Genomic DNA, 22542 nt, shown 5'->3' with positions numbered 1-22542 from the left:
TGTAAAGTAAAAAAATATATATATATATACATACGTAAGGTAGAAATCACCTTCACTTTTAGAAAATACATAAAACAACTAATATTTTCTCCCAGGGGACTAAGCTCAAACCTCTGCTAACAATTTCTGAAACAGATTCAGATTGTTAATTGAAATTAAATCATGAAACAACATTTAAAAAACAGACCTTTTTGTCAGTTTTCATAGTGATAAAGTATAAATAGCACGATGTTTGCTGTTTTTAACTTTTTTTTTTTTTTTTAAGTATACATTTCAGTGACTTTCATTATAGTCACAGTGAATATCTGCCACTATTGCTAAAGCCTTTTCAACACCTCTGTCAGCCCAGGATCGGGCAGTGTTTCATTCTGCTGTGCATAAGGTTGCTATGAGTCGGTACTGACTCGATGGCACCTAACAACACCAACAGTAGAAACCCAGTACCTTTTAATTCTCCCATTCCCTTCCCCTACTGCTCCTAGTTAACTACTAATCTACTTTTGCCTCTAAATCTTTGTATAAGTGGGATGATACAGTATTTTTCTTGTGGTTAGTTTTCTTTTTTTAATTCCAAAATGTATGTGTGCCTTTTTAGAAAATAAAGAAAAAACAGTATCAATGACCAGGAATAAGCCATATCCCCACTGTTGACATGTTCATAATTTTTCTCAGTCTCCTCATTTTAACAATAGTTGAACTCATACTGTATATATTTTGTTATTTGGCATACAACTATTTTTTCAAGTAATTAAAAATGTCTTCATAAATATAGCACTTAGGGATTGTATTTTTTTTATTATTTATTTAATCTGGAGTCTGGGTGTGATGCTGCAGGCTAATGCGTTGGACTGCAAGGTTGGTTTAAACCACAAGGTCATCAGTTCAAGCTCACCAGCCGCTCCTCAGAAAATAGGGCGGCTATGAGTCAGAACCAACTCGACAGCACTTAACAACAACAACAATTTATTTAACCTATTGCAGAACATTTGGAAGGATCCCTGGTAGCGTAGTAGCAGGTTACCCCAAGGTCAGCAGTTCAAATCCACCCACCACTTTACTAAACAAAGAGGAATCTTTCTGTTTCCTTAAAAATTTACAACCTTGGAAACCTTAAACAGGGTCGCTATGAGTCCAAAACAACTTGACGACGCGTAACCAATGCAGGACTTTTAGCTTACGTATTTTTTATGACTGTTTCAAGTCTTGGTACATACTGATAAAATCTTCAGTTTACAATTCTAGTGGGTACTGAATCATTTTCATTGTTGTACATTTCACTGATCTTATTTTGTGTATTGTAACTTGTCTGGCCAAGTGTTTTATTCTAGAGTTCTTTACGGTTCAGAGATGGTAATTTACTATATAAAAAATTTCATAGCCAGTAGTTCTAAACCTCAGAGTAGCCTTATAAGTGTGGTTAAAAACAGGTGTTATTCACATGTCCAATGATGAGAAAATTAAGATTTAAAGACCATGTTCAGAGTCATAAGCAAATAAAAAGTAGATTTTAGGCTCAAATCCATGTGACCTCTGGCATCCAAATTCATGACACTTTCCATTAAGTTTTCCAGTTGCTATTTGTATTTTCAGGTGTCCTGCAAATATTACATATGTTTTTACATACATGTCTAGTCTTCCATAGTATGGATTTTACTGATTGCATTATCATGGTATCGTTTAATGTGTCCCCTTGTGTCATCGATAATTTGGTTGTTGTTGTTATTAGTGCCATTGTGTTGATTCTAACTCATAGCAATCCTGTATCAGGTTTCCAAGGAGCAGCTGGTGGGTTTGAACTGCCAACCTTGTGGTTCACAGTCCAGTGCTGTGTCCACATTGTCACACCAGAAGTCCAAAAGGGATTTGTTGTTGTTGTTGTTGTTGTTGTTGTTGGAGCGTCTGGTGAATATGAACCACTGACCTTGTGGTTTAAATCAACCTTGCAGTCCAATGCTTTATCCCACAGTGTCACACCAGGACCTCGTAGTTGGATCTAAATTAGTATTTTTAATCCAGTTATCCAAAAGTTCCAGTGCAAAACCTTGTTCAAGTTGGATTAAGAAATACTGCTTTTAAAATAAGTTTATTTAAATGAAGAAAATCAATAATAGGGCTTTTTCTGTAAATGAAGGAGCCTTGGTGATGTGGTAGGTAACTGGTATGACTGGAAAGTGGTTTGAACCTACCAGCTGCTCTTTAGGAGAGAGATGTGGAAGTCGGCCCCCATAAAGATTGCAGTCTTAGAATCCCCGTGGAACAGTTCTAGTTCTACTCTGTCTACAGATATATATACGTTAGAATCAACTGGATTCTGATTTGGGCATATGTAGAGTTTTTGGTTATTTGAGAATTTGGGGTAAGTATTTATAGTATTACTCTATGATTTCAAACTGTTATCCTGAAAGAATTTAAATCTCTAAAGAGAAAACTTAAGAAACGTATTATGACAAATCCCATATTAGAGTCTCAAAGACTTAACTGTTAAAAAACAGAGCAGTAACTGAATGGTCTTACACTAACAGCTATTTATTTTTGTCAGTATTTATGTTACATAATTTGTCAGACTCATGAAAATATTTTTATTCTTAGATATTTGATTTTCTAAGAAAAAATATTTTTCTAGATCGCATCAGTGTTAAAGTGTACATTCCACTTTCTAAAATGTAACTCAGTGAGGTTCAAATAATTATCTTTATTTTAGAAAGTCTGTGAGTTGGGGGATTTTTTTGTTTTATTTATTGCTGTTTTTAATAATTTTTAGTACAATACTGAAGTTAAATTGTGAGTGTGATGAATTAGTTTGACTTTTCCTTTTTGGGAAAAATGAATGCTGTTGCTTAAACATGTCATCATATTTTTATGCAATAAAGTAGTAGCTGTAGTTCATAGAAAAAATAGTTAGATTTGATTTTTACTGCTAGCCAATCAGAAAGGCAGCTTTATTTAAATTTTATTGAGTTGTTCAAAGGATTTTTCCTTCATCTGCATTTCATTGTGCTGCGGTTTTTGTTTGATTTTTATCCCGTAGCTCTTCAGTAGGTTACTTACAACACCCAGGATCAGATCAAGTACAGTTTCCTCGAACGACGTCACCGTGCAATTCCCAACAGCTTCAAAGCCACCAGTGCACAGGTATGAGTATTCACTGCTTGAGGTGTGGGGTGGGGGAGGGAGCAAATGGTTTGTCCTTTTGAGAAATAGCTAAGTAAAGTTCCTTAGGAATTAAAAAAAAAAAAAAAATGTTCTTGACTGTGTGTTTTGGTTTTTTTCTTGACTTGTTATATGCCAAGATATACCTAATATATTTAGGATGCCATATGAAGTCAGTATTAACTTACTCAGTCTTTTTGGTCCTTAACTACTGCTACTGTCCCCTCACCACCATCCTTTCCCTCCTCTGGGCTCTTCCTCCTCGCCTGCCTGCTAAGTATCAATACTGTGGTGTCTTTCCCTCTCATTGCCCTGGGCCATCTAGCCACCCTCAAGACTTCAACTATAGCTTGTGGCCAACACCTCCCAAACCTTACTTCTGAGAGAACCCCATGTGGCCAACCAGCTGCCTAGCAGACATCCATACTCCGATGTGTTACATCAGACCCAGCATTTCTCCCCACTTCTTCCTCTTACATTCGTCATGTCACCTTCAGCCTAGAAGACTAAGGCAGAAATTTCTAATTATAATCACCTCCCTTCTGCTTCCCCTCTCACGGTCCTGTAATCACCAGTCAATTCCTTCTTTCTTTCCCCATTGCTGATCAATTATTTTCATGTCTTGTGATTTATTTCACGGCTCCTAAGTTATTTTGTGGAGTCCCAGTGGCATAGTGGGTTATGCGCTAGGCTGCTAGCCTCAAGGTCAGTAGTTGAAGTCTACCAGGCACTCCATGAGAGAAAGATGAGGCTTTATGTTCCCATTAAGATTTAAAGTCTTGGAAATGCTATACAGGGTCTGTATACGTTGGAATGGACTCCACAGCACACCACCGCCACCAAGTTATTTTCTTGTTTCATGTTTTCCCCATCCCTGACTTTCCACCAACACAAACTTTTAAAAATTATTGTCCTGAAACAAATCTCATAATTTAGATGGATTCCCTAACTAAACTCCTCCCTAGCAAGTAAGCAAGCCTCCTAGTTATGGTTATATGCTAATATAAAGAAAGTTATTTCCAGAATATGCTATGTTTTTTCATGCCAAAAACACCTTTGTCTCTGGTCTTCCCTCTACCTGGAGTGCCTATTCACCATCTTTCTCTGTTTACCAAAGCACTGTTCATCCTTAAAATTGGCTCAAAAGTTACCTAAGATAGCCCTAAAGACTGAATGTATTACTTTTATCCCTGCTTTCACAGTGCCTAATACAAACTTTTATACTAATACTATATATATATTAAAGCTTTTATTGTGAATTGAGTGATAGTTTACGTGGGAGAACATAAGTTTTGTACTCATCCTATCATATTTTGTTTCATTGTAATGATTACAATCCCCTCCGTGCCTTATCATTCAACAATATTTATTTCTATTCCCTCTGCGGATTTTTCTGTTTTAGTTTAGTTTGGTTTTTTGACATACTTAAAAACACTTAAGAACTAACAGTATATTTTATTATCATGATTTGTTGACAATAATTGTACTCGTGTAGAACAGGTCATCAATGAAAGATGATAGAATAATGGACTGTATCTGGCATGGACTGCTGTAGCTAAGGATAGCTCTGAGGTGCCCCTCAGCCGTCAGCCCTTCCAGTGGCTTGTCCAGCCAGTCAGGTTGGTTCTGTGTCTAGAGAGCTGAAAACTACCCATGAAGACTTTCATAAACCATTGTTGTAGAGGGAAAGCACAGGCTCCTACTTTCCACAGACCTGGTTGGTGGCAGGTAAAGTACACACCTGATACTGGTAATGCTGCAGCACTGGTACACAAGAGCAGCAAGTAACTCAGTAGTTCATTTATCTCCCCGGTACAGTCAGCTGACCGCTTTTATACATAGCTCATCCTCACACCACTATAGAGACAGCCAGGAACTCCTGGCATGTTGCTGTGATGATGGAAGCTGTGGTGTTTTAAGTACCAGCAGGGTCACCCATAGTGGACAGGCTTAAGACTAGGAAGAAAAGCTTGGCATTCACCTTCTAAAATTTAGCCCATGTCAACCTTATGGATCACAGCAGAACATTGTTTGACACCTTCCTGGCCTCATTTTTTCAGATGAGACAGCACGGAATTAAAAGGTTGCATAAATTTCCCAGACTCATAGGACATTGCAAGGGACCGAAAGTGTGCTTTCTCATACACACTCCCAAACTTCTTCCAGTGCACAGAGTTGATTCAGTCTCTATAAAGTTGAGTGTGGACTGTCAATATGTGTTTAGAGTATTGGTTTCTCCCAGAGATGCTCTTTGTGTATTTATAATCATGCCTATTTTTAATTATTTCTTTTTAAAAATTAAGCGCCAGCTAGAAGTCAGGCTTGCAGAATGTGCCCTGTGGTTGTTTAAATGATTATATATTCCTGAGTGTTTTTGTGTATATCTTTTCCTTCCACCCCCCTCCCCCCAACCCAAGAAAAACAGAGGGAATAGAAGCAAATACTGTTAAATGATGATGTCCGGAGGAGATTGTAATCACAGCAATGAAGTGATGAATGTAAAATCAGTGTTCTCCCATGTAAACTATCACTCAATTCTTAATAAAAACTTAAAAAAAACAATTTAGCGCCATTGTTAAACATGTCAGTTGTGCTCTGTCTCCTGGGTCCTGCAGGTGGTCACTGGCTTTTCCTGCTCTCTTTAGGATACACAACTTGTCTGTAAGTCTGAGGTCAATTTTAACCCGTGCAGCATGAAGCACTGGGGTTTAAATCTGGCTTATAAATTTAATAGTAAAATTTTGTTCAGAAATGTAAAATATTGTCATTTTCTTAGTGTTCAAACACACAGACTGTTTGTCAAAAGTATAGATTGCATCAGGAGCACTGGTGGAGCTATAGTATAAGCACTGGCCTGCAGACTGCAAGGTTGACAGTTCAAACAACCAGCTCCGCAGAACTAAGATGGGGCTTTCTACTCCCATGAAGATTTACACCCTTGGAAATGGTGTTATATAGGGTCCCTATGAGTCAAACTAGACTTGACGGCAGTTCAGTTTGGTTTTTGTTGTTGTTGTTAGGTGCCATCGAGTCGGTACCGATTCATAGCAACCCTATGATAGCACAACAGAACGAAACACTGGGTCAACCTCACAATTGTTGCCACGCTTGAGCCCGTTGATGCTACCACTTGGCCAATCTATCTCGCTGGGAGTCTTCCTCTTTTTCTCTGACCCTCCACCTTACCAAACGTGATATCCTTCTCCAGGGACTTGTCCCTCCTGACAATATGTCCAAAGTATGAGAGATGAAGTGTGGCCATCCTGGCCTCCAAGGAGCACTCTGGCTTTACTTCTTCCAACACAGATCTGTTGGTTCTTTTGGCAGCCCATGGCACTTTCAATATTCTTCTCCAACAGCATAACTCATACGCATCAGTTCTTCTTTGGTCTTCCTTATTCACTCATGCTTATGAGGCCATTGAAAATACCATGGCTTGGGTCAGGTGCACCTTAGTCCTCAAGCTGACATCTTTGCTCTTCAACACTTTAAAAAAAGTCTTGTGAAGCAGATTTGCCTTATGCAATACGCCATTTGATTTCTTGACTACTGTTTCCATAAGTGTTGATGGTTGATCCCTGAAGAATGAAGTTCTTGACAACTTCAGTCTTTTCTCTGTTGATAAGAATGTTGTACCTGATTGCAAATACCGTTCTGTTTTTCAGCTGTGCCGCCTCCGCCACCTGGTGGAGGAATGGTGATGATGCAGCTCAACATACCAAACAATCCACAAGCTCATGCCCACTCACCTCCCCAGTGGAAACAAAGCAAATACTACTGTGATCACCAGAGGGGACTGAAGTGTGTGGAATTTAGCAATGTGGACAATATTGTCCAGGTAAGATGCTGCTTTTGTTCATTATCATTTTGTAACTTGACAATTTGGCTTCTAAATTGGCTTCTAACCGAAACGTTGGCAGTTGGAAACCATCAGCTGCTCCATGTTCTGGTGACACAGTCCCCTAAATAGTATAGCTTAGGTCAGTCCCACTGGAAGCGCCCCTTTCCGAGATGGCACAGGCCGCTGTGACCACTAAGAAGCTTACTGGTAAGCGCAACATGCGTTGGTGCTTTACCTTGAATAATTATGAGGAGGGGGACATTGAGCGGCTTAATGGCTTGCAAGAGCAAGTGAAGTATATGATAGTAGGCCGCGAAAAGGGGGAGAATGGGACGCCTCACCTTCAAGGCTATGTTAACTTCCGTAAACAGCTCCGTTTTGGTGCTGTGAAGGAGTTGGTGGGCCGCCGTGCCCACCTTGAGCCTGTGCATGGCAGCGACGATGATAACCGCAAGTACTGTGGTAAAGATGACGATATTGCTATTGAGTTTGGGTCCCCCTCGACCCCCGGCCAACGCAATGATTTACCTTATGGGGCAGTTCTACTCTGTCACATTGCATTACCCTATGGGGCATTTCTACTCTGTCACATTGCATTACTGTGAGTCAAAATTTACTCAACCACACAGCACCACCACCACAAAAAGAACTACCTGATTAACTATAGGTCTCCCCCAGCAGCTGTCAGCTTGTTGTACATACTGTGGTGATGGGAGCTGTGCCACCCGTAGTGACAAGTTTTAATGACGCTTCCGGACTAAGACAGACTGGGAAGAAAAGCTTGGCGATTAACTTCGTAAACTTAGCCCATGTCAGTCTTATGGCTCACAGCGGAACATTGCTTAATACTGTGCTGGAAGATGAGCCTTCTAGGCTGGAGATCATTCAAAATACACAGTGGCCACAACAGTAAACTCGAGCCTGAAGATGGACCAGGACCAGGCCATGTTTTGTTCCAGTATTTAGGTAGTATTTCCCAATTTCTATTTTCCTAAATTATTCTTAGCTGAAACATCAGAAGATAAATGAGGTCCGAAATCAGATCAAAAGAATCAAACATTGATCCTCCCTTTCCCACATAAACTGTAATGCAGCCAGATAGTCGATGAGGAAGCATTCTTGCTCATCAAAGAAATCCAGTAATAACTGCAGGTGCAGAGGCAGAATTAGAAAAATCACGATTTTTAAGGTCACGTTGTTTCCAAAGAACAGATGATGGGTTTGAACCACCAACTTTGTGGTTAATAAGTAGTATAGTACTTATCCTATAGCGCCACACTAAGTCTTTTTGTTAAGTACCTTCAAGTCCTGGTGTGGCACTGTGGATTAATGTGCCAGACTGCAAAGCCGTTTGAACTGCAAGGTTGGCAGTTCAAGCTCACCAGCTGCTCTTTGAAAACCCTACACAGGGTCGCTATGGGTCGGGATTGACTCAACGGCACTAAACAACAACAGCAACTTTTAAGGAGCTCTGGTAGCATAGTGGTTACGAATTGGGCTGCGAACTGCAAGGTCAGCAGTTCGAAACTACCAGCTGCTCCGCGGGAGAAAGATGAGGCTCTCTGCTCCAGTAAAGATTTACAGCCTCAGAAACCCTGTACAGGGTTGCTATGGGTCAGAACCAACTCGACGGCACTTAATAACAACAACAACAACCGTCAAGTTGGTTCCGACTCATTAGCAAGCCTGTTGTATAGGGTTTCCAAGGAGCGGCTGATGAATTTGAACCACCAGCCTTGTAGTTCAAACTGACCTTGCAGTCTAGTGCTTTATCCCACAGTGCCGCACCAGGACTTTTGAAGGTTTTAGGCAGATGTTAAAAACATTATGTAAAATGTTTGAAATGAGTGAGTTATGCAGACAACATTGAACCACTGATTAATTTCCCATCACTAAAAGTGGGGCCTACAAACACTATTTGCCTCCTAAAGTTGCTCTCCGTCAGAACCAACTTGAGGGCACACAGCAACAGTATGGCAAGTTCTAATGTGGCTCTATAGGATAAGCACTGGATTGCTAACTACAAGGCTGGCATTTCAAACCCTGTACAGAGTTTGAAATGACTCAATGGCTCTTAACAACAATAATCTGTTAGATAGGTTTATTTATATACTGAAATGTTTCCCTGTGAAGTGGTATATGTCCCTGTTAATATTTGCTGCAAGTACTTCAGGAAAACAAAACATGGGGAGAGGGAGGGAGTGGTTGCAGTTGAAGCAGGATAATGGGTACATGGAAGTTCATTCTATTCTTTTCTTCACATTTTTATGCATGAAATTGTAGTACAAAATTCAGTGGTTTTTAAAAAAAATTTTTTTAAATCGATGAAATATTTTAATACATATGACAAAGTTATACCAGAATAGAAGGAGCAAAGGTCGTTTATAGATAGTTCAAAAACTATAAATGGCCAATGGTCATTAAACAGGTGAATACATAAAAATATTTTTACTTATGTAATTGGAAAATCTTAGGAAGACTAATAGTTTAAATGTTGGCAGCAATATCCAATTATAAGTTCTCTTTTGCACTCCTGGTGTGTGTAGTAGTGATAATGTGCCCGTGGAGTCGGTTCCAACTCTGAGTGACCCTGCATAGGGTTTCTAAGGCTCTAAATCTTCATGAGAGCAGAAAGCCTCATCTTTCTCCTGCGAAATAGCTGGTAGTTTCAAATGGCTGACTTTGAGGTTAGCAGCCCAACTTATAACTACTACACTACCAGAGCTACTCTTGGTGTGTATAGGTAGTATAAATTAGTACAACTGTTTCTGGAGTAAGTTTGATAACATTTTTCAAACTGTAGAGGGTGCATAGCCTTTGTTCCACAAATCTAATTCTATAAATTTGTCCAGTAAGTATCATGGAACGAGTAATCAAACTTCATATGTATATAGGCATACTTCAGTTCTAGGTCACTGGAATAAGCAAATATCACAATGAGCAGGTATCACAATAAAGTGTTCACATACCCTTTTCTTTTCTTTTTTTTTTGTTTCCCATTACATATAAAAGTTATGTTTACACTGTTGTTGTTGTTAAGTACTGTCCAGTCAGCTCCAACTCATAGTGACCCTGTATAGAGTTTTCAAGGAGCAGCTGGTGGATTTGAACCACCAGCCTTTTAGTTAACAGTCCAGTGCTTACCCTACAGTGCCACACAAAACTCCTACTGTAATCTCAAATGAGCAATAATAAACCCACTGTCGTTGAGTAGATTCCTTCTCTTAGCAATCCTATAAAACAACCCCTAGGGTTTCCAAAGCTGTAAGTCCTTATGGAAGCAGATTGCTCTATCGTACTCCCATGGAGTGTCTGGTGGTCTGAACTACCAACCTTTTAGTGTGTGGCCCAATGTTCAACCCACTGCACCACTAGGGCATTCTGAAAACATTTGAAATATTGTGAGTTGGAAAAACAGACTTGATTAATACAGGGTTGCCACAGACCTTCAGTTTGTTAAAATTTTTAAAAAACAGTACCTGCAAATCTCAATTAAATGAAGTGTCCCTGTGCTCGGTGTCTCTTGCTTCCTTGTTGTAATACTGAAAATCCGAAAACAGTCCTGGCATTCATCATTAGCTATAGAGAATAAGCTGCGCCTACTACCCGGAGTTCTTGGGTGGCACTGTCGGAAAGCTAACCAACCTCCAGATGGACAGGTCAGACCCACCAGCCACTTCTTGGAAACCCTATACAGAGTCGTTCTGAGTCAGAACTGACTTGAAGGCACACAACAACAACATATCCACTATCCAGAAGGTGATTTCTAATTACCTTTCTACAGTGAAAGGAAGCAGGTCTCCTAAGAGAAATGACTAGTGTCAGTGTTAGGAAAGTACTTGATGAACCTGGAGCAAAATAAAGTAAGGACATGCTAGAAGAATAAAGACACGTCAAGGGGTACAGGGTTCAGCTGGAAGACTAAAGAGGCATCAAATTATTTATTAAAAATATCAAAATATGTTTAAAATCAATAGAATTACAATGCTGAAGGACTCTGGATGGGCAAAACAAGAAATAACACAGGAAGCATCAAAAGAAGATGGAAGGAATATATAGAGTCACTGTACTTAAAAAGAATTAGTTCGCTTTCAGCCATTTCAGTAGATAACAGCGTATGATCAAGAATCAGTGCTACTGAATGAAGACGTTTAAGCCACACTCAAGGCATTGGCAAAAAGCCTGGTCCCAAGAATTGACAGAATACCAAGTGAGATATTTCAATAAATGGAGGAAATGCTGGAAGTGCTCAGTCGTCCATACCAAGAAATTTGGAAGACAGTAACTTAACCAGTCAACTGGAAGAGAGCCATAATTCTGCCCACTCCAAAAAAAAGGTGATCCAACAAAATGTAGAAATTATTGATAACACTTTCATAGATCACTAATATCACATGAAAGTAAAATGTTGCTGAAGATAATTCAAAAATGGTTGCAAGGGTACATCAACAGAATTTGAAGCCAGATTATGAAGAGGAGATGGAACAAAGGATATCATTGCTGATGTCAGATGGACCTTGACTGAAAGCAGAGAATACCAGAAGGATACTTTCTTGTGTTTATTGACTAGGCAAAGTCATTCTTTGTGAGGCTTATAACAAATTAAGGGTAGCATTGCAAAGATTAGGGATTCCAGAACACAACTGTGCTCATGTAGAACCTGTACATAGACTAAGAAACAGTCATTTGAAAAAACAAGAGGATATTGTGTAGTTTAAAGTCAGGAAAGGTAAGAGCCAGGTTTGTATTCTTCCATCATACTTATTCATTCTGTATGCTGAGCAAAAATATTCTGAGAAGCTGGATTATATGAAGGATTGGAAGAAGGCTATCCACAACCTACAATATGCAGATGACACAACCTTACTTGCTAAAAGTGAAAAGAATTTACAACACTTACTGATGAAGACCAAAGGCTGTATAGCCTTCAGTATGGATTATACCTCAACAAAGAAATTCTCACAACTGGACCAATAAACAATGTGATAAATGGAAGATTGAGGTTCTCAAAGATTTTGTTTTACTTGGATCCACAATTAAGGCTTATTTATGGAAGTAGCAGTCAAAGAATCAACCCATGTATTAGGCTAAATCTGCTTTAAAAAAATATATGAAAAAAAAAAAAAGAACTTCTGGAAAGCATTAAAACAAGCAAAGCTGTCACTTTTAGGACAAAGGTGTGCCTGGCTCACAGCATGTATTTTTTAATCACCAGGATGGGCATATGAATTCTAGACAGTGGATAAAAGAAGAATTGATATATTTGAATTTTGAGGTGGTTGTTAAGTGCTATCGACTCATTTTTGACTTGTAGTGACCCTGTGATAGGGTTTCCCAGGAGTGGCTGGTGACCTTAAACTGCTGACCTTGCAGTTCAAACCAACCTTTCAGTCCAGTGCTTATCCTACAGCACCACACCAGATTGGTGGTAAAGTTTATCAGATATACCATAAGCTTTCAGGAGAATGAACAAATCTGTCTTGGAAGTACAGCCAGAGGGAGGAAGCTCCTTTGAGGGAGGTTGACAAGACTTAATTTTACATACTTTGGATATTTTATTAGGAGGGACCAGTCCCTGGAGAAGGACATTATACTTGGTAAAATAGAAAGTCAGCGAAAAAGTGGAAGACCCTTAATAAGATGGATTGACACAGTGGCTGCAACAATGAGCTGAAACACAGCAATGATTGTGACAATGGCACATGACTGGACGGTGTTTTGTTCTGCTGTACATAGGTCACTAGGATTCAGAAGCAACAATTCGTAGAATAAAATAATAATCTGTGAGTCAGTACATCTTTTTTTTTTTAAGTTTTAATTGTGAATTGAGTGATCGTTTATATGGGAGAACATCAGCTTTACATTCATCCTATCATATTTCGTTTCATTGCAATGATTACAAGCCCCTCCATGCATCATCAAGCAACCAAAGGGTATACCCTGCAAGCCTGCCCCCTGGCCATCAGCACACAGCCCCTTTTCCCTCCCTGAGACTAGAGTCCCCAGCTACTCCATCACTCCATGTCATTGTCTCTGCCTCCTTCTCTGGATAGGGTCCCACACTCTACTCTTCTCCCTTAATGGTCCCAGGGTCATTTGCTCTAGGACTATAAGATCAACCACTCCCCTCCTTTTTTTACAAAACGTCTACCTTTATATTTGTCAATCCTGATAGCAATTATTCACTATTGAACCACAAGAGTCTTATCCTCATCTCCTTTCACCAGCCCCCTCCAGACAGGTTGGAAACCACTCAGTGAAGATTCTGCCTTATCCGGTACCCTCTGGAACTAGACTCCCTTTTAACACCCTGTAAGCCAGTTACTTCTTGCCTTTGTAGCCTCCCTCCCCCATTTTCGATAGCCAATGTTTAAGTTGCCCATCCCTGTCAATCCTGTGTACCAAAGGGGTGGGAATGATCCTCGCTATAAAGATTGGTTCCCTCTTTTGAGCTACTACATCTGTAAGTATAGAAGCTCAAGTTCATCAAATTGTAGCAGATTACTTTTTTTTCCTGTTCTTTCTTTCTCTAGTCAAATTCTAATCATCCAGGCATTTTGAAGCCAGGTTAAGTGGGTACTGTCTTCAAGTATGGGTGTTCTTGTGCATCTCCCCTCACTTTAGCTTGATGCTTCAGTCTCCGCTCTACTCCTATGGCCATGTTTCTGTCTCTGGCCCAGGAGTCCCCAGGTCTTACCATACTACTGGCCAACCAGGTCTCAACCCAGGTTGACAGGAGTCTATTGAGTGTGGTTGGACTTAGCTCACAGCTTCATTGCTGTTTTTCCCCCACTTCCCCTTATCGGTAGACCAGCGTGGTCACCAGCAAGACCACAAGCCTGTTCGTGTATTCCCCTTGAGTCTCAGTCTTGGAAGGGGGTTTGCCCTGAGGGGACCTGACCACTTGCCTTTATGGCTCCTGGGCAAAGAACTTGCTTGTTCTTATAGTAGTCGATCAGACTGCTGTTATTGTTTTTGATTTTTTTCTGCTGGTCTTTCTTTCAAGAAGTATCTTCTGTTCTTCTAGCCACTCCAGGCTGGTCTGCTTGTCCTTATAAGTGGAAATTTCCCACTTTAGAAGATTCTGGATGGGGTTCAGGATTCCACCTATGGTCTTATGTATTGCAGAGACTCCACAGGAAGCCTCCTTCACTGGGCAAGTTCTAGCCCCATTTTAAGTATTCCTATCAGTTATTGGCTGAAGACGGACTTACAAGCTTTCTATGGTGATGTTTCTGGCTATTCCTTTCTCTCCCCGCTCAAGTGTCTATTTTACAATATTAGGCAAAGGAAACAAGATTCAAAAGACAGCAGGCATCTTCACATTATTTCCCCTTTTTTACCCATTCAAACTGTGCCTCAATCCCTATATCCCAGAGCTACTTACTCTTCATTAATTACCTTGTTAGCTGACATTTTACATTTATGACAGTAGTAAAATACTATTTTGCAAATTAAGTAGGAACCAAGGTAAGAAAAATTGGAGATAGTTCGTGAGAGGTGGTTTGTAGTACCTGAGGTGGGTGGAGGAACTGGGCCAGGCACACAGGAGCAGGGGGACAGCCAGGCCTGCAGGAGTCAGGTGGGAGGCTCAGAAGTTCTTTCTTACAAAGAAGCCTCTCTGCAAGCTTCCGCTGGGACCAGGTGGCCAGGCCTCACCCACCTTCAGGCCTGAGATCTATCTGCTGCCTAGACCCACTCCCAGTCTGATGGAATGGAAAATTGGAGGGTCTTCTCAGAGAGGGCTGGAGTGTAACCAGGTAATGATGATGGGCCCCTGTTGTCTAGTGACAGTGAACTTTCCCTGGTCACCATAACCCTAAACCCCCATGGGCTTCACAGTGGTACAAAATGGTGACCCACTACACCACATACATCCAGAGACACTCCAGGGGCATCTGAGGGCACTGAGCAAGGAACAGAGGACTGGTGCCAAGATGGAGCACAACCCAACTCCTGCATAATGCCAGTTTTCTCATAACAACCTGGCTCTGAACCTAACCATGTCACTACATGAGGCGTGGGTGCCAATGTCTTACTACCCACCTATTGTGTGGAGTCACGAAAGCGGAGGTGAGCAGCCAGAGCCATGCTGGCAGTGGTTTTGGCAGTTATGTGGTCATGTAATTTGGCAATTCTGTATGATGTACTCATCCCACATTTTATGATCTGATGGGGGGGGTCATCTTCCATTTTCATGTAATAATCTATTTTTGCTCAATGATCTGGTCTTTGGAAACTAACCATGTTAGTAAGTGAGGAGTGAGCATCTAGAGGTGTACAGAGAAGAAAGCAGATATAATAAAATGTTAGCATTTGGGAATTCCCAGCATTCTTTATACTATTTTGCAACTATTCTTTAATGATGAAGTTCTTTAAATGTAAAATTCAAAACAACATTTAATATAGAAAAAAGAATGAGGTAGATGCATATATTCTGTCATGGGAAATATTATTGTGAACTATAGAAAAGCAGACTTTAAAAAGTACATGCATAGAAACAGTCTGTTACCAGAGTTTATCTTTGGAAATTGGAGGGGACAAGTAACATATTTGCAACCAGGAAGAATAATATAGTTTTATCCAAAAGGAAATGTTCAAAAAGTCTTTGTAAAACACTGACTTGTTTTCTCAACATGTTATAATTGCAGCATAGCCCTCAACTCAGTAGCCCCATCATTTCACCAGCTCAGTCACCAGCACCAGCTCAGCTGTCCACCTTGAAAGCTGTACGTCCCTCTGGACCACCACTTTCTGTAATGTCCCAGTTTTCTAGAGCTTTTGTCCCTGGGCAAGGTAAGTGTGCATGAAACCAGTCGCTGCCTCAGAGTTCGGAGCTATCCATCCCAATCACTGTGTTACTATCAATCTGTTTTCCATCGGGCCTGCATTTCCACCTCTCCCAAGTATGTGTAGATTCATTACTGTGTACGCGGCGTACCTTAAAGTTTCATCTCTAAGACTAGCGTTTGTTTCACCTGTGAAATGGGGGTCATTTTTACCTTTACTTTCTTGGTGTAAATACTAGAAGCAGCATAGCTATAAAGCAGCTTTATCTTGAGCTGAGAATCACAGCTAAGTTGAGGTGGAAAATCTGATTTTCACAGGAAATGATTGAAATTTATCAATCATTCAGTAATTATTTGCATAATAGAATAAAATGGATTGAATTTACTAATCTTAAAATCTATTTCTCTATATTATTGTTAAGTGCCTGTCAAGTCAGTTCTGAATCATAGCAACCCTGTATAAGGTCTCCAAGGAGTGGCTGGTGGGTTGGAAACACTGACCTTGCAAATAGCAGCCCAGTGCTTACCTTACAACATTGTACCAAGGCTCCATAATCACAGTAGTTTTATTTTTGTGCTATATTTGTAATATCTATGTTTGAACAACATTTATCACGAGTTAGTCACCTAGAGGGAGGTTAACAGACGAAGGATGAAGGTAGTGGGAGAGAGACACGGGGGACTGCACTAGTTAAAGTGAATAAAAGTAACTGTTGGTACATTGAGGAAATTGCCATCATTGTAATGAATTAAAGTGTATGATTTTCTGAATGTTAAACTGATGATCTGCTCTGTAAACTTTCACTCGATTCACAACAAAAAGTTTGTGGGGGGTCTTTTTGTTTTGTTTTTTAAGTTAATTTAAACACATTTATTGAGAACATATTATATGCACCTTAATGCAAAGAGAAGTCAAAGGCCTAATCTTCACCAACTCTCAGTCTGGTTGGAGGAACAGACATAGGGAACAAATACTGTGTGGCCGTCCAGTGATCACGAGATCAATCATCTCGTGAGAATGCCTGTGAAGAAGGGTAGGCAGTCTTCAGTTTCTTCTCTTCTCCACATTTGAAAAGATTACTTGCTCCAGAAGATTAAATCTTAGGTAAAGGAGCTCTGGTAGCGTAGCGGTTACGAATTGGGCTGCAAACCTTAAGGTCAGCGGTTCGAAACTACCAGCTGCTCCGCGGGAGAAAGATGAGGCTTTCTACTCCCGTAAAGATTTACACCCTCGGAAACCCTATACAGGGTCGCTTATGGGTCGGAACCGACTCGATGGCACATAAAAACAACAGTCTTTACCCAGGGTTTCCCCAAATTTTTTAAGCAACTTTCCTTATATTCTATTAATACTAGATTTTTGAGCTTATTAATGGGTTGTTGGTTTTGGGGTTGTTTTTTTTTTAACTTGATTGTCTTAATACTGAACTCTGATTTATTTGCAACTGAATTTTGTGTATCATCACAAGTATATTGCGTTCTGATCTCAGTGCCAAGTCCTTTTGTCATGTCTGTACCCTTCCACTAGAGCTTGGGAGGGAATGAATTTGGCATGAGTGTATCCTGCCAAGGACACCAAGCCCCTTCACAGTGTTCGTCAGAGAGAGCACCATGGGTGGAAGGTGTGGTAGGCAATGTACGCCCTGCTTCTCTCTGTTGTAAAGCTATTGAGAGAAGAGCTATCAGATTTCCTGAAGGTCTTTAACCAGCACCTGCCTATTACCCTCCTCCAATCACAAAAGATGCTAGATTTGGAAACTTGTGGTTAAAATAAAATGATTAATGTAGCACAAATAAAAACATAATATTTGAGACATAGTTTTTACAGTAGTATTCTATTGAGCACTTAACCAAATGATGGCTTTAGTGAAAGAAAATGAGTGGAGGATCTTCACCTGACTGCCCCAGCCTTGTTGATATAGGAAGGGGGATCCTTACTGATAATTAACACTCAAAAACTGGGCCACTCTTACTAAGCAAGTTCAAATTATAAATATAGGCATTCATTGAAAGCCCACAAACATATATAAGGAGGGTTCAGTAAGTTTGTGGGAAAATGCTACTATCTTTTAATTACGTATTTCCATTAACTTTGTGAAGTCCACTCATACAGATTTGGAAGAGGATATTTCTGCATATGTGTTTAGTAGGTGCTTCAGATATATCCAGGAATATGGTAGAGTTACACAAGCTTCTTAGCCATAAACAGACACCTTGAGTGATTGAATCACATGGCTTGAGGCCTTATGACCACCATAGTCTCAGGGGACATCTAGGTCAATTGGTGTAACATAGTTCATAAAGACCATGCTCTGCATCCTACTTTAATGAGTAGTGTCTGGGGTCTTAAAAGGCTTGCAAACAGCCATCTAAGATACAACTCTTGTTCTCTCCCCTTCCGGAGCAAACGGGAGTGAAAAAAATGGGACTCAAGGAAACAGTTTGTGCGGAGGATTAATAGACCATACAAACCACGGCCTCCAGGAGCCTGAGAGACTAGAAGAACAACTTAATGCCTGGCTCCCACTATCCACCTCTCTGACTGGGATTGCAGTAGAAGACCCTGGACAGAGTCAAAAGAAAATGTAGAACAGAATTCAAAGTCATGAAGACCAGACTTAACTGGTTTGAGAAAGACTGATACAACTCCCAAGATACCCTTCAAACCTGGAATTGAACTAAGAAATAATAAACAGAGGTTGAGAACAGACCCTGGATTTAGGATGTAAATATACCCAATGGTTAAAATTGTAGAAGAATAAAACATGAGTAATGTAATGATACCACTAAATTGTATACCTGAAAAATGTTGACTTAACAAATGTGTTAGGTATTCTATCACTTAATGTCCTTGATATGTTCTGTGAAATAGGACTTTATGTGATTTGGTAGTTGTGTAGAAAACCATAGTATATTACATACAGCATATACATAGTAGCACTTGAAGCCTAGGGGTTTGCAGACTTGCACCTGTGATTAGCTGCCTAGTGGGAATCAGAAGCCCCGAAAGACCAAGCAGAGTGGCCACAGCCCAGCATCTCCCCTCAGGCACCAACCTACCATTGGCAGCTGCAGGAGGTGGGGCAGCCGCAGCCCCCTGCAACTGAGCTGCCACTGCAGCACCCCAAACAATGTTGCCCTACCTCCTGGGGCCCTGCCAAGCCAGCTTGTCCTCCCCACACCGTAAATGTAGTCAGAAGCTACCAAAGGGATGTTATATTTTTATAACAATTTTTTTTAACTTTGATAAAGCATGTATTCATTTGTTGTTGTCAAGTCGGTTCTGACTCATAGTGACCCCATGTAGAGTTTCTGAGGCTTTAAGTCTTTGCAGGCACAGAAAGCCTCATCTTTCCCCTGTGGAGTGGCTGGTGGGCTTGAACCTCAGACCTTGTGGTCCACAGTCCAGTGCTTATCATATGTTTTTATAACAATATATATATTTTTTTAACTTTTAAAAGGCTTGTATGAGTATACATAAATGCATGCTGTTATTCAGTTCCATCTAGTCAGTTCTGACTCATAAGCAACCCTGTATAGGGTTTCCAAGGAGTGATGGGTGGCTTTGAACCCCTGACCTTTCACTTAGCGGTCCAGTGCTTCACCCTGTGGCCACACCATAAATTCATAGATACACATATTTATAGTTGTTGTTACATGCCATCAAGTCAGTTCAGACTCAGAACAACCTTGTCTTTATAGGGTTCCCAAGGAGTGGCTGGTGGGTTTGAACCAGGACCTTGCAGTTAGCAGTCAAGTGTGTATCCTACAGGGCCACACCAGGGCTCCATACTAACAGTATCTGATAGAATTTAATGTGTATCCAGGTTTGTCCTTCTCCTGAAATGTAAGTTATATTAAACTTTAGTCATAATAGAAAGATGTGGAGGTCAGTGCTGCCGTGGATGGAATGGCTATTATTTTGGTGTATTTCACATGGCGCTGTGGGTTAATGCGCCAGACTGCAAAGCTGTTTGAACTGCAAGGTTGATGGTTCAGGCTCACCGGCTGCTCCTCGGAAACCCGATACAGGGTCGCTATGGGTCAGAACCGACTCGACGGCACTTCACAACACAATATTAGGATTTGGAGTCAAAGTTTTATCAAGATTCTTTTTATAAGTTTCATTTTTTGACTAGGTATACATTGACATGGTTCAAAAATGAAATACTTAGAAGTATACAGAGAAGTGTCTCTCCATCCTGTCCCTTGTGCACCTGGTTTCCACGTCTCAGCCGCCTTCACAAGCACTATAGTAGTCCTGTCAGAACTTTACCCCAGCTCATTAAAGGAATATGGAAATCTTTCTTTTAATAATACGTCAGTGCCTATACTTACTTTATTCTCCCAAACATGTCTTTTCTCCCCTGCTCGTTTTAATTGTTTTGAACAACTTAGAAAGCTCTGGGAAGTACTGGATAAAGAAAGACATTAAAACGTAATGTATTAACTTGCAGGAGATAGCAGATATCCGCTACTAGGCCAACCACTGCAATACAACCCACCTGCTGTTCTGCACGGCCACATCCCAAACCAGCAGGTACGAAAACTTTTTAGGTGCTGTTGGTCAAACTTCTTACGTCCGTTGCTGGGGACATGGGAGGGACCCCTGAGCCCATTTTTGCTGCCACACAGAGAAGAGTTCTATGCCTCCACCAGCTAGTTTATAAACATAATGCCTGGCCCCACCAAGAGCATAGCTGAGAAGGTGGGTAGTGGCTGGGAGGTTAGAGTTACTGTTAACTTGCTTATGAAAGTGCCAACAAGTAGCTGGTCATAGTGAGGGATGGACATGCTGTTGCCACAGAAGTCAAATTCAGAAGACCTGCAATTTTTTTTTTCCTCCTGAAGTACAAAATTCAGATGGAGTTTAAACATAAGTGTTAAGTTTGTTAACATTCCAAACACATTTTTCAGCATTGTTCATCTTGCGTCTGCTCTACTTGTGGGTTTTCAGGGTCAGCCTGGCAATAGGCATGGAAACCGAGGAAGGAAACAAGCTAAAAAAGCTGCATCCACTGACCTAGGCGCTGGAGAAGCAGGTGGGTTCTTGAGGAGCAAGTGGAGGTGGTTTTACAAACAGTTGACCTTTTTTTTTTTCACTAAGGATGTGCCACCACACAGAAATGGTTTTCCTCTTCCTAGAGTTTCCCCCAAAAGCCTTAGAATGTGATGCCATCTGTAATTTAGGCTTCTCAGATAGGTTCACAACAACCTTAGGGTGGCTATCTTTATTTTACAATGGGAACGTGGAAGTTGAGAAAACCGCCTGAGACCACAATGCACTGTACAGTACTGCACTTGGTGTGTGTCCCTGTCATGAAGACTGAACGCAGCAGCTCAGTGCCATTAACTGTATACTCCCTGCCAAAGGGCTAAGTGGGGATCGGGTGAGATGGTCATAACCACTTTGTAGATTTGAATGGCTTCAGAAAATTCTCTTCATTTCCTATTCAGATTTGGTTCTGCATCTTTTTGGGAACAGGGATGTACTAATGCTACCCCTTTTTCATTCTAGTTGTTGGCAAGGTATTGGAAATTACTGAACTACCAGATGGAATAACTCGCATGGAAGCTGAGAAGCTTTTTGGAGAACTCTTTAAAATTGGCGCCAAGATCCGGTGGCTCCGGGACCCCCAGTCCCAGCACCCGTTTCGGCGTCACCCCCTCTGCTATGGTAGCGGGGACAGCACTGTCAACTCTGAGTGCTCTAAACCCAGTGACTTGGCCTCCACATACACCGTCTTAGCCACCTTCCCCTCCATTTCAGCTGCGCAGAATGCACTGAAGAAGCAGATTAACTCAGTTAACAAGTTTAAGCTGAGAACAAGCAAGAAGAACTATGACTTTCACATTTTAGAAAGGGCCAGTTCTCAGTAACAGCCTCCTTTGGACCTTTCGCCTTTATGATTACCTTGTCTTCTCCCATCTCTGATTGGCTTGGTATTTGGAGCTTCTGTTAACACTATAGAGACTCCTAGGATGTGTGGTCATGAAGTTATAGCGTTTGAAGAAAGGCCAGTGATCCAGCAAAGGGGAAAGAAAGTTATGCATTTTGCCCCAAATGATTATAGGACTCCACAATGGGATAACAGAATTAGCCACTTTTTCTGAGGAAATGCTGTTCAAATGCTATTCAAATCCTAACTTTTATAGTTATTTTGTTTTATATTTCTGAATTCTTGTATCAGATCCAAAGCTCTATTTCTATGGTACAGCATATTACCCTTCAAAGTGATTATAAACAGTTGCACATGTATTTTTATTTCCAGCCAGCACAATGTGACCCAACATAGAATGGGCAGAGGGGTGCAGGAGTGGAACTACCAAGTCAAAACCATTTGTTGTCTTTTTTGAGGAGTTGGAGAGCTCACAAATAGAAGATTGCTCTTCCCCTGAATCTGTAAACATAGAAACAATTCCCAAAAAATACAGGATTCCTGCATAGGGTTCTATCCTTATTCACTTAGGTAGTATGGACATTCGGATGAAGTAAATAATGTTCTTAACACCTTGTAATCAAATCACTTAGTTTCAAAGGGGAATAGAAATCATTCTAAGCAGGAAATTACTTATACTGTTGTTTCCTAAGTATCCCTCCAATAACTAAACGCCACTTAACTTGCTTTCTCCTTGTGGATCCTATTTTGTCACCTAAGGAAATGCAGCTAATGAGTGCTGGAAAGTTCTTAAGTGGTTTAACATTTGTTTTCATTGTTTGCAGCGGATCACTGGACATCAAAGATTCATTGCACTTATGAA

At 40.6% G+C, this 22542-nt stretch overlaps 1 protein-coding gene across 3 annotated transcripts in view; it reads left to right on the top strand.

Moving 5' to 3' along the window:
• The window catches only part of R3HDM1 (R3H domain containing 1), a 229680-nt gene extending 207138 nt beyond the window's left edge, over positions 1-22542 (top strand). For 2 of the 3 annotated variants that reach the window (XM_006834580.1, XM_006834581.1), the window contains 6 exons: positions 3029-3132; positions 6816-6988; positions 15643-15787; positions 20238-20320; positions 20738-20822; positions 21299-21660. In XM_006834580.1, coding sequence (XP_006834643.1) covers positions 3029-3132; positions 6816-6988; positions 15643-15787; positions 20238-20320; positions 20738-20822; positions 21299-21660 — 952 coding nt within the window. Of the gene's footprint in view, positions 1-3028; positions 3133-6815; positions 6989-15642; positions 15788-20237; positions 20321-20737; positions 20823-21298 lie in introns of all 3 variants that reach the window. The other variant, XM_006834579.1, reaches the window with a different exon arrangement.

The sequence above is a fragment of the Chrysochloris asiatica genome, unplaced genomic scaffold, assembly GCF_000296735.1.
Source record: "Chrysochloris asiatica unplaced genomic scaffold, ChrAsi1.0 scaffold00012, whole genome shotgun sequence".
Taxonomy (NCBI): Eukaryota; Metazoa; Chordata; class Mammalia; order Afrosoricida; family Chrysochloridae; genus Chrysochloris; species Chrysochloris asiatica.
Note: the sequence above shows the minus strand (reverse complement) of the source record. Positions and strands in the feature narration are given on the sequence as shown.